General features: G+C 47.3%; 2 protein-coding genes and 1 long non-coding RNA gene across 17 annotated transcripts in view; 1 reads left to right on the forward strand and 2 right to left on the reverse strand.

Moving 5' to 3' along the window:
- Nucleotides 1-497: 497 nt before the first annotated feature.
- Nucleotides 498-9737, reverse strand: USE1 (unconventional SNARE in the ER 1). Of its 2 annotated transcripts, none has more exons than XM_037886082.2 (8): nt 9571-9737; nt 6475-6524; nt 5566-5644; nt 4918-5070; nt 4316-4334; nt 3559-3589; nt 3101-3263; nt 498-2552 (listed from the first exon to the last, which is right to left on the reverse strand). In XM_037886082.2, the coding sequence occupies exons 1-8, from the start codon at nt 9670-9672 to the stop codon at nt 2370-2372; spliced, it is 780 nt and encodes a 259-aa protein (XP_037742010.1). In that variant the 5' UTR covers nt 9673-9737; the 3' UTR covers nt 498-2369. The 2 variants fall into 2 exon arrangements, with proteins under 2 accessions (XP_037742010.1, XP_037742011.1); XM_037886083.2 differs by having other exon boundaries at nt 6475-6517; nt 9571-9690.
- On the forward strand, nt 9732-11189 carry LOC119564487. Its single transcript, XR_005223399.2, has 2 exons — nt 9732-10173; nt 10336-11189. It is a non-coding gene; the product is annotated as an uncharacterized LOC119564487 (long non-coding RNA).
- A 1109-nt stretch (nt 11190-12298) lies between these two features.
- MYO9B (myosin IXB) overlaps nt 12299-14221 on the reverse strand; it is a 76197-nt gene continuing 74274 nt past the window's right edge. For 13 of the 14 annotated variants that reach the window (XM_037886051.2, XM_043536037.1, XM_043536038.1 and 10 more), the window contains 3 exons: nt 13830-13969; nt 13387-13514; nt 12299-13233 (listed from right to left, as the gene is read on the reverse strand). In XM_037886051.2, the coding sequence (XP_037741979.1) occupies nt 12797-13233; nt 13387-13514; nt 13830-13969 (705 nt within the window). In that variant the 3' untranslated portion in view covers nt 12299-12796. Of the gene's footprint in view, nt 13234-13374; nt 13515-13829; nt 13970-14221 lie in introns of all 14 variants that reach the window. The other variant, XM_037886054.2, reaches the window with a different exon arrangement.

Genomic DNA, 14221 nt, shown 5'->3' on the forward strand with positions numbered 1-14221 from the left:
TCCCAGTTTAGTGTCATCTGCAAACTTGCTGAGGGTGCAATCCACGCCATCCTCCAGATCATTAATGAAGATACTGAACAAAACCAGCCCCAGGACCGACCCTTGGGGCACACCGCTTGATACCAGCTGCCAACTAGGCATGGAGCCATTGATGACTACCCGTTGAGCCTGACGATCTAGCCAGCTTTCTATCCACCTTATAGTCCATTCATCCAGCCCATACTACTTTAATTTGCTGGCAAGAATACTGGCAATGCATATAAAGAATTAGGAAGATGCACTTTTCAGCTTTCCTCTGAGAGGCACCAGATGAAGGCAGGAGTTTGGAACAGTGACAGTTTTCTTACAACGTGAAGCGATTAAGGAGGATTTGTGTGACAATAGAAGGTACACATTCTACTGTGGATGGGTTTGCTCTTAAATCTATACGATCTGCAGGAATACATATCACCCCAGAAGCTGCAATATAGTACTGTGCAACATTCACTTGCTATATATAGAGAGAAGATGGCAGTTGCTTCTAATTATGAAAATCATATAGTAATACATAAGTCAAAGAGAAACCAATACAAACTTGTACAAAATAGACAGCAATATACAGAATACCAACAGTAACAGTTTGTAAGAATGGTTTAAACTGAAGTGAAAGCAGGCACTTTGCAGTACTGATGCTTTAAAAGTTAGGGCAGGAGAGACAGAATCTCACACCCTCTCTTTATGAGCAGGTTGGGTGGGATGATTACACTGCTCTCTTTTTCATCCAGTACAGCAAGCCAGCACTTCATCAAGAGCAGAACATGGCTGAAAACTTCAGGGTATCTTCCACTAGAAAAACAATAAGAGTTAAGGAAGGCAAACATGCAAATAAGCCCAGCCCAGAAGATACTGGCTGATATTTTCCTTAAGTAAATGCCTTATTTAAAGAGAGACCAACTTCCTCGACTCTCATTTTACAGTGAAGCAACAAGATGCATAGGCAGGCAGGGTCTGCACAGTCTGAAGTACATTGCATGTTCAGGGCTGAACAGCCACCATCAGCTGCTTCCTGAAGGAATGGAATAAAGGTAAATGACACGCTCTGTACTTTGGTTGCATGTTAGGGTTTGTGATTGTAAGAGGAGATGAGCCGGTTTATTCAGGCTTCCCAAACTAGATGCTTCCAACCTCCGTCTTCTCCCATAAATCCAGGCTTCAGGAGACTTCCGTGACCAGAGTCCAATAGGCGGGAAGGCAAGGTTGTGAAGTTAATTTTCCTTCTTGCCTACTCTGACCCAAGGGGGCCCACTCAATAACAATGCTCCCTCCATACCTGCTACAGGCTGGTTACAAAGACAATTGCAGCAAGGGTCCTGTTAAAGTCAGTGGGTTTCTAAAGAGCAAATATTCGACATTGGTGAGGCCTCATCTGGAGTACTGTGTCCAGTTTTGGGCCCCACACTACAAGAAGGACGTGGATAAATTGGAGAGAGTCCAGCGAAGGGCAACAAAAATGATTAGGGGTCTGGAACACATGACCTATGAGGAGAGGCTGAGGGAACTGGGATTGTTTAGTCTGCAGAAGAGAAGAATGAGGGGGGATTTGATAGCTGCTTTCAACTACCTGAGAGGTGGTTCCAGAGAGGATGGTTCTAGACTATTCTCAGTGGTAGAAGAGGACAGGACAAGGAGTAATGGTCTCAAGTTGCAGTGGGGGAGGTTTAGGTTGGATATTAGAAAAAACTTTTTCACTAGGAGGGTGGTGAAACACTGGAATGCGTTACCTAGGGAGGTGGTAGAATCTCCTTCCTTGGAAGTTTTTAAGGTCAGGCTTGACAAAGCCCTGGCTGGGATGATTTGATTGGGGATTGGTCCTGCTTTGAGCAGGGGGTTGGACTAGATGACCTCCTGAGGTCCCTTCCAAACCTGATATTCTATGATTCTATATGGTCTTTAATCCTTCAGTTGTGTACTGTTCCAATGAAAGTAAACTCCCTTATAAAGGAACAATAGCATTTGCCTTAGCCACATCACAAGTGGACGGCAGATATCTACCAAGGCACCTGGAAGGATCTATTTCTAGGGATATTCCACTGAAAGTGCCATCTTTATTGCAGTTTCTTTCTCAAGAAACAACCATATTAGTCAAGCAAAAGGGATACTTGAGGGACCCAACTTAGGAAGCTGTTCACAAGGTGTCTCACCAACTCCAGTAAGAGCACAAGGAAGGGATGGAGGACTAGGCCCCTGGTGACCCCCTTCAGGATATGATCAGAGGTAGGTCACTGCTTACAGTGAGTACTTACCAAACTGGTCAAAGAGACTTGCTGGGAATGGGCAGAGTGTCACATACTGTCTAGCTTTCTACCTGTTGCTCCTGGAGGCTGTACACATTATCGGAGTTTAGGAAAAATTCTGATAAAGAGGATCATGCTAATAAAAATAAAACAAACTACAATTAACATTATCCAGAGCAGCCAGTTGACAGATTTCTTTGCATGCTGCTCAAGGCGTTCAGATTCATCCTTCAGCTTCTCAAAGTTATGGTCTGCCATCCTGAGAGAGTGAGACAATGTCTAGGGAACAAAAAAGAGCAAGCTGTAAGTAAGATTTGATTGCAAGACGAGAAAGACGACATTTTAGTGCTTGTCATTGATTAAGCCAAGTTGTGTTGATGTAGCCTAAACAGTAGGAGCCATATTTCAACCATGGAGAAGAGATGATTGAGCAAGCCATAAGTACTAAACCCCGCAGTTTTCAAACCTGAGTAGTTAAAGATAGGCCCCCTGAAGCCATCTGTAGGCATCCGATTGTCAAAGGTGTCAAGTACCGGCAACTCCAACTGACTTCAGCAGGATTTGTGGGTGCTCAGCACCTGAGAGTCACACTACTTTTACATCAGGCATCCAGGTTTCAAAGATATGGCTATTGATTACAAAACTGAAGACTCTATGGTTGCACTATGGAGGATGCTGACAGGTCCTTCCAGCAAACTCTCGCCCGCTCCAGTCACATTTAGAATTAAGTTACAGATATTCCAGTTTACCCCATATCTTGGCACATTAGTGTTATGGACTGCAATACTGAGAATCTGAATAGTTTCTTGCACTGCAATCTGTGCTACCTGGTTATCTTGTTTAATAACGTTCTGTGCTGCCAGGGTGTTGTTTTTGAGACTGCGAGCCAAACTCAACATTTCTTCAGCCAGCTTCTCCTGCATGCTGCGATGATGCTGTAACACAGCATCCAGATCAGCTGCTGACTGCTTCTCTTCAGATGCAAGGCCTCTGCAGAGCACAAGGGAGGAAACGTAGGACTCATTGGGTGTTGTCATGGACTGTTCTCAGTGGTTCTTAGATCACCATTAGGTGATGTCAGAGCTGCACTACAGCTCACAAATCTGCTTAGATGGCAAGAGGATTCAGAGCATCAGTTTATTAAAACATCTAATAAGAAACCACTTACGTTTGCTTCTTCAAATGGGCATTAAAACCTTTCTAGCTGAGTTAATAAAGTACATTCAGGAGTCAAAGGCCCTTGCTTCCCCATCACGAAGAGTCAAAATATTAAACTATGACTTACTTCCGTTTCCTTAAATTTAGCTCTTCAGACTCTGGGGAAAAAAAAAAGTTTGAATTTTAGCAGAAGATAAACCTCCAGGCCTGGCTCTCTTGTGGAAAGCTGCTGCACCAGGAAACTAAGCAGGTATAATTGAAAACTGTAGAAACAAAACTAAAGACTCTGTAAGAGGTACGGGGGGGTGGGGGAGAGAAGAGGTTTAAATCTGTCTGGGTGTCTGCACCAGGTAACAAGGGTTTAGAAAGCCTTGCCTCCCAATGGGAGACAGACAGACATGTTCTGGTGTCATGCAGTGTCATAGGTAACATTAAGAACATAAGAACGGCCATACTGGATCAGACCAAAGGTCCATCTAGCCCAGTATCCTGTCTTCTGACAGTGACCAATGCCAGGTGCCCCAGAGGGAATGAACAGAACAGGTAATCATTAGTGATACATCCCCTGTCACCCATTCCCAGCTTCTGGCAAAAGCTTGGCTTGTTGCCTCTAGTCCTAAATTAGATTTGTAAACTGTTCAGGGCAGAGACTTCAACTATATAGAACCTAGCCCAATGGGTGCCTGATCCAAACTGGGAGCTACTGCAATCTCAGTAACCAACCAGGCACTTAGTTGCTTTATGTAGTGGTTCACAAGAAGAGTTCCAGGCTAGCAAAAAAAACGGAGCATGCTCTGGCTCGTCAGGCAAGATTTGTCACCCCTTGTTCTTCCCCTTCCTCCTCCCCACACACATTCCAGCCATCTACTTTGATATAAACTTACCATTGACAGACAAGGGATCCTGGAGATACAGAGGAGAGGAGAGAGAAACACAGTAAGATTACACATGGGCAGATGAAGTGACCTGCAGGCTTGCATCAAGCAACCCCGGTGCCCTAGAGTATCCTCTGTTCCCAACATTTCCAATCAGAAACTCCAACACCATGAAGCAGGGGCCGGCTCTCCAAGAGTCCAGCACAAGAGGTGGAGAGAACGCAGGCTCATAATTGTAGCTCAGCCCTCTGAAGGGCAGCACAGAATGACAGAACTGGAAGGGACCTCAAGAGGTCATTTAGTCCAGTCCCCTGCACTCATGCTGCCAGCTGAATCTGAGCTCTCCCAGGGAGAGGGCTGGTTGTAACCTCTGTACACGGGGCCCAAAAGCATGGTACTTTAAGATGTTTTTGAGATTCCATTTCACCAGAGGCTACACGATTCCCCTTGGCTCTGCTCCTACCCCCACGCTGGAACTAGATGGCTGAGCACTGCTACTAAGCAGGGTCACTTTCAGGTTGGAAGGGGAGTGCCAGGGCAGCAGCTGGCTGAGGCAGCAGATCCCTCTCGAACTAGCAGTAGCGAAAGGCCAGTAGCAGAACGTAACTTACCGTACCAAGCAGCTCACTCCTCATCTTGCCCGTGTAGCGAGCCTTTGTCTGCAGATGAACCATTTTAGTTGCTGGGGTTCGCTCTTTGGTTGTAGTGGGAGTTCGGCCGGGAGCCAGGAACTGATTTGCCAGGGCCTTTTCTGCAGACGACGACTATAAAGAGAGGGCCAAATTAATCTTGTGCTCTGCAGAGGAGGCTAGAGAATAACCAGGGAGCTCTTCTGTTGCTACTTCCCACAGAACGGAGGGTGAGCGAGAGGGCATGACAACACAGACTCAATCCAGTCTAATTGCAGCAGAGCTCTTCAGTAGTCCATAGCTCAGCAGACGTATGCAGCACTGTACAAAGACAGCCTTCCCCCAAAAGCTCTCAGCTCAAAGGTGAAGGGGACACCATAAACCATAGAAGAAACAGTTGCCTTCTTGGTGGTTCTCTGAGGGGTGGGGAGAAAGTTTATAACTCTAAATATCAACCCCTTACATTTAACAGACGACAAGTTCCCAAGACACATCACTCGTGATTTTGAGCGAAAGGTTGTGCGTGGGTGCACTAAGACACCTGCTTATTGCTGTGAGATGTGGTGCAGACAGACAGACAAAAAACCAAACGCTCAGTAAGTCACTTCAGGCTGGACAGAAGGTTCTTACCAATTTTTCAGCTTCTAACATTCCCTTTAAGAAGTCCACTTTGCGGGAGTATTCATTCAGCAGTTCAGGGGCAGGCTTGCTGCAAGAGTCAAAAGAAACCATGAAAGCCAGGAGCGTCAGTATTTCCGATTGCAAGTATTTCAGAAAGTCACATGCACGTGGAACAGTCAAGAGATTAAGCAGCATTTTCCAGCAGAAACAGCTTAGAGCTAGGGTCACCCTCACTCGTAATGTCTGAAGGACACTGGATTGAACTGGGCAGAATGATCACGTATCACCTCTAGAACAGGGCTGACATGCAGCTGCTCAGGGTGGTGCGTCGGGGAGGGGGTTGTAGCTTGCCATGCTGCTGCTGCGGTTGCACCTTTTCTGGTGACACTTGCATGGTTTCCCACGGGGATGGCAGAGTGCAGGGAGGTGCGCGAGAGCAATACCGGCAATGCAGACCGCTGGAGCACCTGGGAAACGTTGGAGGCTTTTTCATTTAAATTGCCCAATACGACATTTTGACACTTCTATGCCACCTGTCTGGCTTGTCTGAATAGACTGTTAAGGGCTTTGGGGCTTGGACCATGTCTTTCTGTAGGTTTGTGCAGCACAATGGGGCTCAGGTCATAAATGGGGCCTTTGAGTGCTCCTGCAACGTAAGTGAAACAACAGTCCCGGAGCTGTCTTTACCGATATTCACACACCCTCCCAACAGCAAAAAAACCAGCAGAGCTAAGTGAGCTCTAGGGCTATAACTACAAAGGGCATCCCCTAAGCACAAACCATTCTGCTATCCTCACAGTCCCGAGCGTCCCACAGCATCAGTGTTCCTGGGTTGTGCCTATTTCCCACCTAAGAGGTTACTTGAAAAAGAACACACATGTTTTCCTTCCAACCTCCGTCTCAGAGACAGCATCTCACCTTGAGTGTTTCTTTAATGCAAGGAGCATCTCTTCGAGAGCACCTACATACTAAAAAAAAACAGTTGTAAGAGTTAGGATTAACAGGAAGCAGTGTGGCAAATGCTAAAGGCAGTGCAGATATAAAGCACTAATGATAATGAGGATTGTCATTGTTTTCAAAGAAAGCATCGTCCAATATTGTTTTTACGTGGGCTAATGTGGCTTGTTTTTAAAAGCCAGCTGTACAAAGTTATATCTGACTCTCACACATACACACTCTTTAGAGTCTGCATCTTACAGTCTTAATGAGAGGATCATCACCAGGAGACAGGTTAAGGAAATGCAGAGTCTAGCAGCCTGATCTTATCAATGGCACTTATGAATTAATAAAACTAAGTACTGTAGACTACTCCCAGCATCTCTTCCCCCCACTCTCCATCTAATAGCAGGCTAACAAGGCATACAACTGGACTCTCAAAGCAAAATTTCCTTCCAACAAATGGAAATAAGCCTCCACGAACAGCAACCATCAGCTTGAAATCTAAGATGCAAAAACCAAGTTAGCAAGTTTCAGATGCTATACTGCCCCCTTGAGGGAGTGAACCTAACAGGTAACGATCAAGTGATCTCTCTCCTGCCATCCATCTCCACCCTCTGACAAACAGAGGCTAGGACACCATTCTTTACCCATCCTGGCTAATAGCCATTAATGGACTTAACCTCCATGAATTTATCCAGTTCTCTTTTAAACCCTGTTACAGTCCTAGCCTTCACAACCTCCTCAGGTAAGGAGTTCCACAGGTTGACTGTGCGCTGAGTGAAGAAGAACTTCCTTTTATTTGTTTTAAACCAGCTGCCCATTAATTTCATTTGGTGGCCCCTAGTTCTTATATTATGGGAACAAGTAAATAACTTTTCCTTATTCACTTTCTCCACACCACTCATGATTTTATATACCTCTATCATATCCCTCCTTAGTCTCCGCTCTTCTAAGCTGAAAAGTCCTAGCCTCTTTAATCTCTCCTCATATGGGACCCGTTCCAAACCCCTAATAATTTTAGTTGCCCTTTTTGAAACCTTTTCTAAAGCCAGTGTATCTTTTTTTGAGATGAGGAGACCACATCAGTATGCAGTATTCAAGATGTGGGTGTACCATGGATTTATATAAGGGCAATAAGATATTCTCAGTCTTATGATTCCTAATATCCAGTTTGCTTTTTTGACTGACATATGGGAATATTCTTGCTTACACTGGGGCAGAGAATTGCCTCCTGCTCATATTCAACTTTTCTAGGAAAAGTTGGGCAAGCTGTATCTAATTTCCCTCTCAGGGAAAACAAGATAGTACTTGGTTTTTGGAGAGCAGGATTCCCCTAACTTTGAACCTCCATCTACTCATATGAAAGCAGGTAGTCTGGCAATCACAACAGGGTTCTTAAACAAGAAGAGAGGTCCGCTACGTGTGTGGAGTAAGGGTGACATCCAGTGGCCACAGCCAGGATGATTAAACAAAGATCCTTTAAATCCTGGCAGATTAACATCTCTTTTCTTCACAAAAGTATAGTTCAGAGTAAATTAGACAATTCTGAAAGGCCGACATTCAGTAAATTTACGAAGGCCCATGTGAAACACTATAGTGAAGCAAGTCAAACAACCAACAATCTAACAAAAAATCTGACACACAAAGTGGGTGAGGTAATATCTTTTATTGGACCAATTTCTGTTGGTGAGAGAGACAAGCTAGAAGCTTCCCACACCGGAAGAAGAGCTCTGTGTAACAGCAAAAGCTTGTCTCTCTCACCAACAGAAGTTGGTCCAATAAAAGATATTACCGCACCCAGCTTGTCTCGCTAATATCTTGGCACCAATACAAGTAGAACACAGCATACATTAAAAAAAAAATCCTCAGATTTAACAACATAATCTCACTGAATAAAGCTGAAGAAATTTCCAAGAGAAAACATGATGTGGTTTTAAATTCGGGTTCAATACTAAGTCCAAGGACACCTGTATTAGATTTCATCTTAATAAAGCTGAAGAGTATCTCTAAGTCAGAAAGACTGGGCTCTAGCCAAGGAAACCAAATACACCAGCCTACCCACAACCCTGGACATTTCACTCACAGAAGACTGATACCCTGGCAGGGAAAGAGAACATCTTCCAAGGGAACATCAGAGACCAGAAACATGAGATTTCTCTTACAGCCAACCTGACTCAAAGGGAGCTCTCTGCCAAATAGCATCTCCTCCCAGTCACCATAGTTTGCAGCTCCCAGGGTAACCACTGCGTTTACAAGACCATGTTAAGGTTTATGAATAAGACTATGACATTCTTTGAACCACTTTGTCTACGCAATAGCGGAAACAGCATCCGCATCCCTCTGAGAAGTCTGCAGGGAAAATGGCTCATCAAGCTGCTTTGGTCACTTCATCAAACTAGGGCCTGCACACCACCAGGAAAAGGACCAGCTCCTGCTCCCAGCCGAAAGAATGGGATAATCGAGCCGTGCCGCTACCGTCCCACTTGCAAAATCCAGTCACAGAGTCACAGAAGGTCAGGGTGGGAAGGGACCTCAGGAGGGCATCGAGTCCAACCCCCTGCTCAAAGCAGGACCGATCCCCAGCTAAATCATCCCAGCCGGGGCTTTGTCAAGCCGGGGCTTAAAAACCTCTAAGGAAGGAGATTCCCCCCTCCATACTTGGTCAGCTACTGCGGCAGCCAGAACAGGGCGCCAGAGGCCGCGCTACGTTCCATGGGGACCCCCGGGGAGAAAGAGCTAGAAGAGCTTCCCGCGCTGCAGGCCGGAGGGCGCCCGGGCCGGGGGCGTTGGGCAGCCGCCAGGGCACCACGGCGGGGCTGGGGCGGGTTCTCGCCTTCGCTCGAGGGCGCAGGCAACAGAAGGAGCCGGGGCCCCGCTCGCGGGAAAGCAGGAGGCGCAGCCCGGGGCGGGACGCGGAGCCCCCTGTCCCCGGCTCCCGTGCCGGGGAGGGGCAGCCCGGGGCGGGGGCTCCGCTCCCCAGCGAGCGCCAGGGGCCAGCGGCACCGGGCGGCGCTGGAGCCTGCCGGGGACACCGCCCCCCGGCCGGGCCCCGGAACCCGCGCTCCCCCGCGGCACCTTCTCCAGCCGCCACTCATCCGGCTCCCGCCTCTCGGCCGCCAGCGCTTCGCAGCGGCTCAACAGCCGCAGCAGGTTCAGCTCCAGCCGAGTGGCCGCCATCGCTCCGACCCGGAACCGGAACCCGGCACGTGAACACTCCACTTCCGGGTCAACGCGAACAGCGGCCGCGGCCTCCACGTGGCAGGGCGGGGCTCCCGCCCCCCCGGACACGTCAGCGGAGCGCAGGGCCCGGCGGGGCTCCCCCAGCGCGGCGCGTGGCAGGGCCTGGCGGGGCTGGCGCGGGACAGCCCGAGCGCGGCAGCCGGGAGCGCGGCAGGAGGACGCGGGCCCCGCCCGGGCCGCCCCGGGGCAGCACCCGGCGCAGGCGCAGGCGCAGCGGGCGGGCGCGGCGGGGCCCCCTGGCGGCGGAGCTGCCCGCTCTCGTCTCCCCTTCAACGACGTGCCCCCGGCCGCGGGAGCGTCAGGCGCCCGGGAGCCGCCCGGGTCACGGGCTCGTGCCGCCCGGAGGTGACGCGGCCCAGGGCGAGGGAATTACGCAGGCAAGGCTCGACTGTCCCGCGGCTGCTGCCCCCGGGAGTGAAAACTCCCGTCCCGCAGGAGGTAAGGCACTTCGCCGCCCAGGCGTTTAACGCCGGAACAGGGTTAGACCCGAGCTGCGGCCTGCGTGTCATTTACCCAGCGCACAGGCCCGCTGGGCGCGGCCACGAGGCAGCTGCATAATTCTCCTGACGTCGGAGAAAATTCTTCTAAATTCCTCCTTAGAACGTGTGTCGTCACTACCACCTCGAACCAGCCCCCCGGAGGAGGCCCTGGGGTCCGTGGAGGGGAGAACACCCGCTCGCTCTTGCTCTCGTAGACTGTCGGGGCGGTGTTGTCTGTCCACGCCAGCTGATGCCTGGCTGTACAGAACTGAGCACACGGAGAGGGGCCAGCCCGTAACGTCACCAAGACAGACTGGATTTGTTCTGTTCCTGTGACATTCACTTCCATTGTGGCCATCTAGGTTCTGCTCCATCATATGCCTCATGGTGTGACACTGCCCCTCCGCACACAATCCACACACGGCAAGCAAGAACAGGATGAGGTTAGTCTAGTTTATAAAAGGCATTGTCATTTCCATATATTAAAACAAACCTTTCAAGGCATATGGAAGATACTTTAAAGAGTCTTACTAGCCTGCCTCAATTTGTGCTTAGGGCTGCCTGATAGTGTGCAGCAGAAGAAAATAGTTACTCAACACCATGGGGGCTAATTCTGTTCTGATCTCAGATGGGAGATAGAGTTTTTGTTTTTTAAATTAGGCCCACTAATTTCATGTCATATGCCAAGAAAAAGCAGTCCAGTTTTTGTTCATGATGCCCTCCCTACCTGGCTGACGGGGGCATTCAGCATCTAGTTGTAAAGTTAGTGAAATATGGTACTTGAGTTTTCCGGCTCACCTCTAAGCTTTAGAGCCGCAAACTCCTCATGCCAGGGTCTACCAGAGAGCCTTTTTATGTCAGTGTGCGCTCCCCACTGATTCAACAGCAGCTCTAAATACAGGGTGGAATGTATGTTTGTTCATCACTAATTGTTACAGCAGCACATTTAAATTACAATAAAGCAGCGGGACTGGCTGAATGTTCTCCGTCAAGACTTCTTTGCATGGAAAATTGGGGTTTCAGTTAAATTTATTTTGTAAAAAGTATCTGCATTCTGTGGAAAATTTTGATTTTTTTATTGCAAGTCTGAAAACTGAAGAATTTCTATTCAGAAGTACATGAGAGTTGTAGTTTAGGTCCCCTTAGGGTGACCAGATGTTCCGATTTTATAAGAATAGTCCTGATTTTTGCGTCTTTTTCATGTATAGGCTCCTATTTACCCCCCACCCCCTGTCCCAATTTTTCACACTTGCTGTCTGGTCACCCTAGGTCCCCTGTGCTTCCATTCTTCAATCTGGAGCAGGCTCTCCAGTTAGACTACTTCTCCTGTGATGCCCTACAGCTATGTGACTGCTGTAATGCATGACCTTTCCCACCAAGACATCCTGGTATATCATAGGAGATGTAGTCACATCAGTCTTTAAGGAGCATGGCACTGAGGCACCCAAACTATAATTCCCGTGAGCCACCATAACAGCATTTCCAAATCAAAATGTTGTGGGGTTGTTGTTTTTTGGGGGGGGTGGGGGCTAAAATTTCAAAATTTTCAATGAGGAGACTGGAGGGGATTCCTGACTAGAGCCAATAAGCAGACTTCCTCATATATCAGCCAGAAAATCTGCTGCCCAATCTACATTCCCAGTTCACATTGGTAGAGGAGAGACTGAATGGTAAACTAAGCCCAACTCACATGGCCCAAGTTTTGGAAACTGTTTGTGCTTGCATGTTCTCATGCTTGACCCTCAGTGACTATTGCAGCATTGTGATACACAACATATGCTGAACAAAGCCTTGCACAGAGTTGCCCACTGCGACATCTGCATTTGCTTAGCAATGCAGTTGTACTTGTACACAAAACGTTGAACTCTCAGAAACATTCCATGGTTACATGGCCTTTGATGATCAGTATTTACCCTGCAGAACCCTCTCCAAATCCTTTTATGGAAGTGGTGGGAAATGGCATCCAAATCTCAGGGAAGCAGATCCACTTTTGGTCAGAATCAAGTGTCTTCTCTCCTACTTAAAGGGCTCTCTGGAAAGGGCAGACACTTAAGCAATAGGACACTGATAACCTAACACATGTATTTTTAAAAAGTGCAATGTATTAATAAACATTTTGATATATTTTTGGTCTGAGTTAAGGCTATTACATTAACAGTTCTGTAAACGACAAAGGAACTTGTCATAAAACATACAAAAAAATGGAGTAAGGCAAAACCTAGGGACTCTAACTCACCTTCGGACCTATTAGAGCCCATCGTAAGCAAATACAAAAAGGCACAGCAGGAGAAACTAAGGTCACTAGAGTCTTCCTGCAGACTCAAGTCTCCGTATTTTACTCTGACCAAAGCAGATTTAGATTCTACTTTCCCCCTCCCCCACCAGTTTCTTTTAATTTGTTTACAAATAGCAGGATATTGTTTGTTTTAAGCAACCGTGCTTAACCCTTAGAGTGCTGAGAGTTCCAGACTGCGACTCCAGTGACTGCTTAGCGCAAGTGCACAAGTTCACAGTCCTTAAAGGAGGGTCAGAGCTAAAAGTTGTGGTCCCAATTTTTAAAAAATTCCAACATTTTAAATATTTCATTCATCTATGCATGAAATGCGTGAGTAAGGGTCTGAAAACCTCCGCTTCACTTTTGCTGTTGGTTCATATTCGTCCAAAGGTTCCTGAGTTTGGGCCACCACAGACCCTTGTGCAATGTATACGGAGTGAATTTTATCAGTTCGCCTCGCTAGCCGGTCCCTCCGTCTCACCACTGGCTGAGATTCTTCAGCCAGCGTTCTGCCCTGGGATTCTGTCATTTTGGTAATCCCATACGGAAGTTTTATATTTGCTGTCGGCATCACTGGATTTCGGCAGGGGACTTTCATCTTGACCAGCATTGATGATGGTCTGCGCCTTGTAACTGAGGAGACTGTGGAGGCCAGTGGAAGAGAAACGTTGGACCCTCCGCAAGAGTCTTTGGCAGGCACACTGGGGCACCGACCATGACACTGGATTTCAGACAGCATGGTTCCTTTAAAGAAAGTAAAAGCTACTTGGAAGTTAAAGTGCATTTTAAAAAATGTAAAATTGACATGACTGGTTCTGACCAGATGTCACAAAATATGTAAAATATGAAATAATGTAGAGGGTAAAAAAAAAGAGCACACACTACCTTAATACTGACCTTCAGTATCCAGCCGCCCTATTCGGTCCTCTGGCAGACTCTCCGTGCTCGCTGAGGTCTCAGAGTCTAGATTTTCCTCATCAGAGCCTTGCTGGTCAAGCTCAGGTAATCGGTAAGTTATGTCTTCCCTGCATCAAACACATATAGATCATAGCACTCCAGAAAGTCACTGACTTACAATATTTACCAATGCTGCTGACATGAACTATTCTAAGTAGAGCAGACCTTAGAAGCAAAGCAGTCCTGCACCTATACCTCACCAAATTTCACCTGAAAATATTTCCTTTGCCTGTTACCTTTTACTGCCTCTCCTCTTCTGCATTCTGACTTCGCAAATTATGTTTGAAATGCAACACAGAAGTAAAGCAGCATGCTGTGTTGCCTCCCAGGACACGAGGCATAAGCTCAATAGATTTAATTAGAAATATGAAGCTGGGACTCACTTTTCCTCTTTTATTGACTGTATGCGTTCTATCAAAATCTCCTTTTCCCGGTTATCAACATCAGACACCTCGTCTTCCTCCTGCAGTGATCTCAGCTCAGGGAAGCTGTTGTCATTTCCCCTGTCTTGGGAGCTTTTACTCTGTAAGGAAGTTGGATGTGTTATGCTTCATGATCAGGAGTAGGATATCTCACACTACCGTCCGGACAGAAAGTTAGTTATAAAAGGTGGGCAGGTGAAGGTAGGGCAAGTGAAGGGCTCCCACAGAAGTAGGGAAGGGGGGTGTTAGATATCCATTCCATATATACAGGTATCTTTGAATAGGCCACACAGTAGCTTTAATTTGCCTTGAAAGTTTAAATTCACCTAATTTGTTTTAACATTTTTCTTTTT

This window comes from Chelonia mydas, chromosome 25 (genome assembly GCF_015237465.2).
Source record: "Chelonia mydas isolate rCheMyd1 chromosome 25, rCheMyd1.pri.v2, whole genome shotgun sequence".
Taxonomy (NCBI): Eukaryota; Metazoa; Chordata; order Testudines; family Cheloniidae; genus Chelonia; species Chelonia mydas.

Excerpts from the sequence above, each read along its gene's own strand:
- USE1 (XM_037886082.2), bottom strand. The coding sequence starts at position 9,672 with ATGGCGGCCACTCGGCTGGAGCTGAACCTGCTGCGGCTGTTGAGCCGC. Across the intron at positions 5,645-6,474 it reads GCATTAAAGAAACACTCAAG|CAAGCCTGCCCCTGAACTGC; the intron begins GTGAGATGCTGT and ends TGACTCTTGCAG. Across the intron at positions 2,553-3,100 it reads TTATTAAACAAGATAACCAG|ACATTGTCTCACTCTCTCAG; the intron begins GTAGCACAGATT and ends TTTGTTCCCTAG.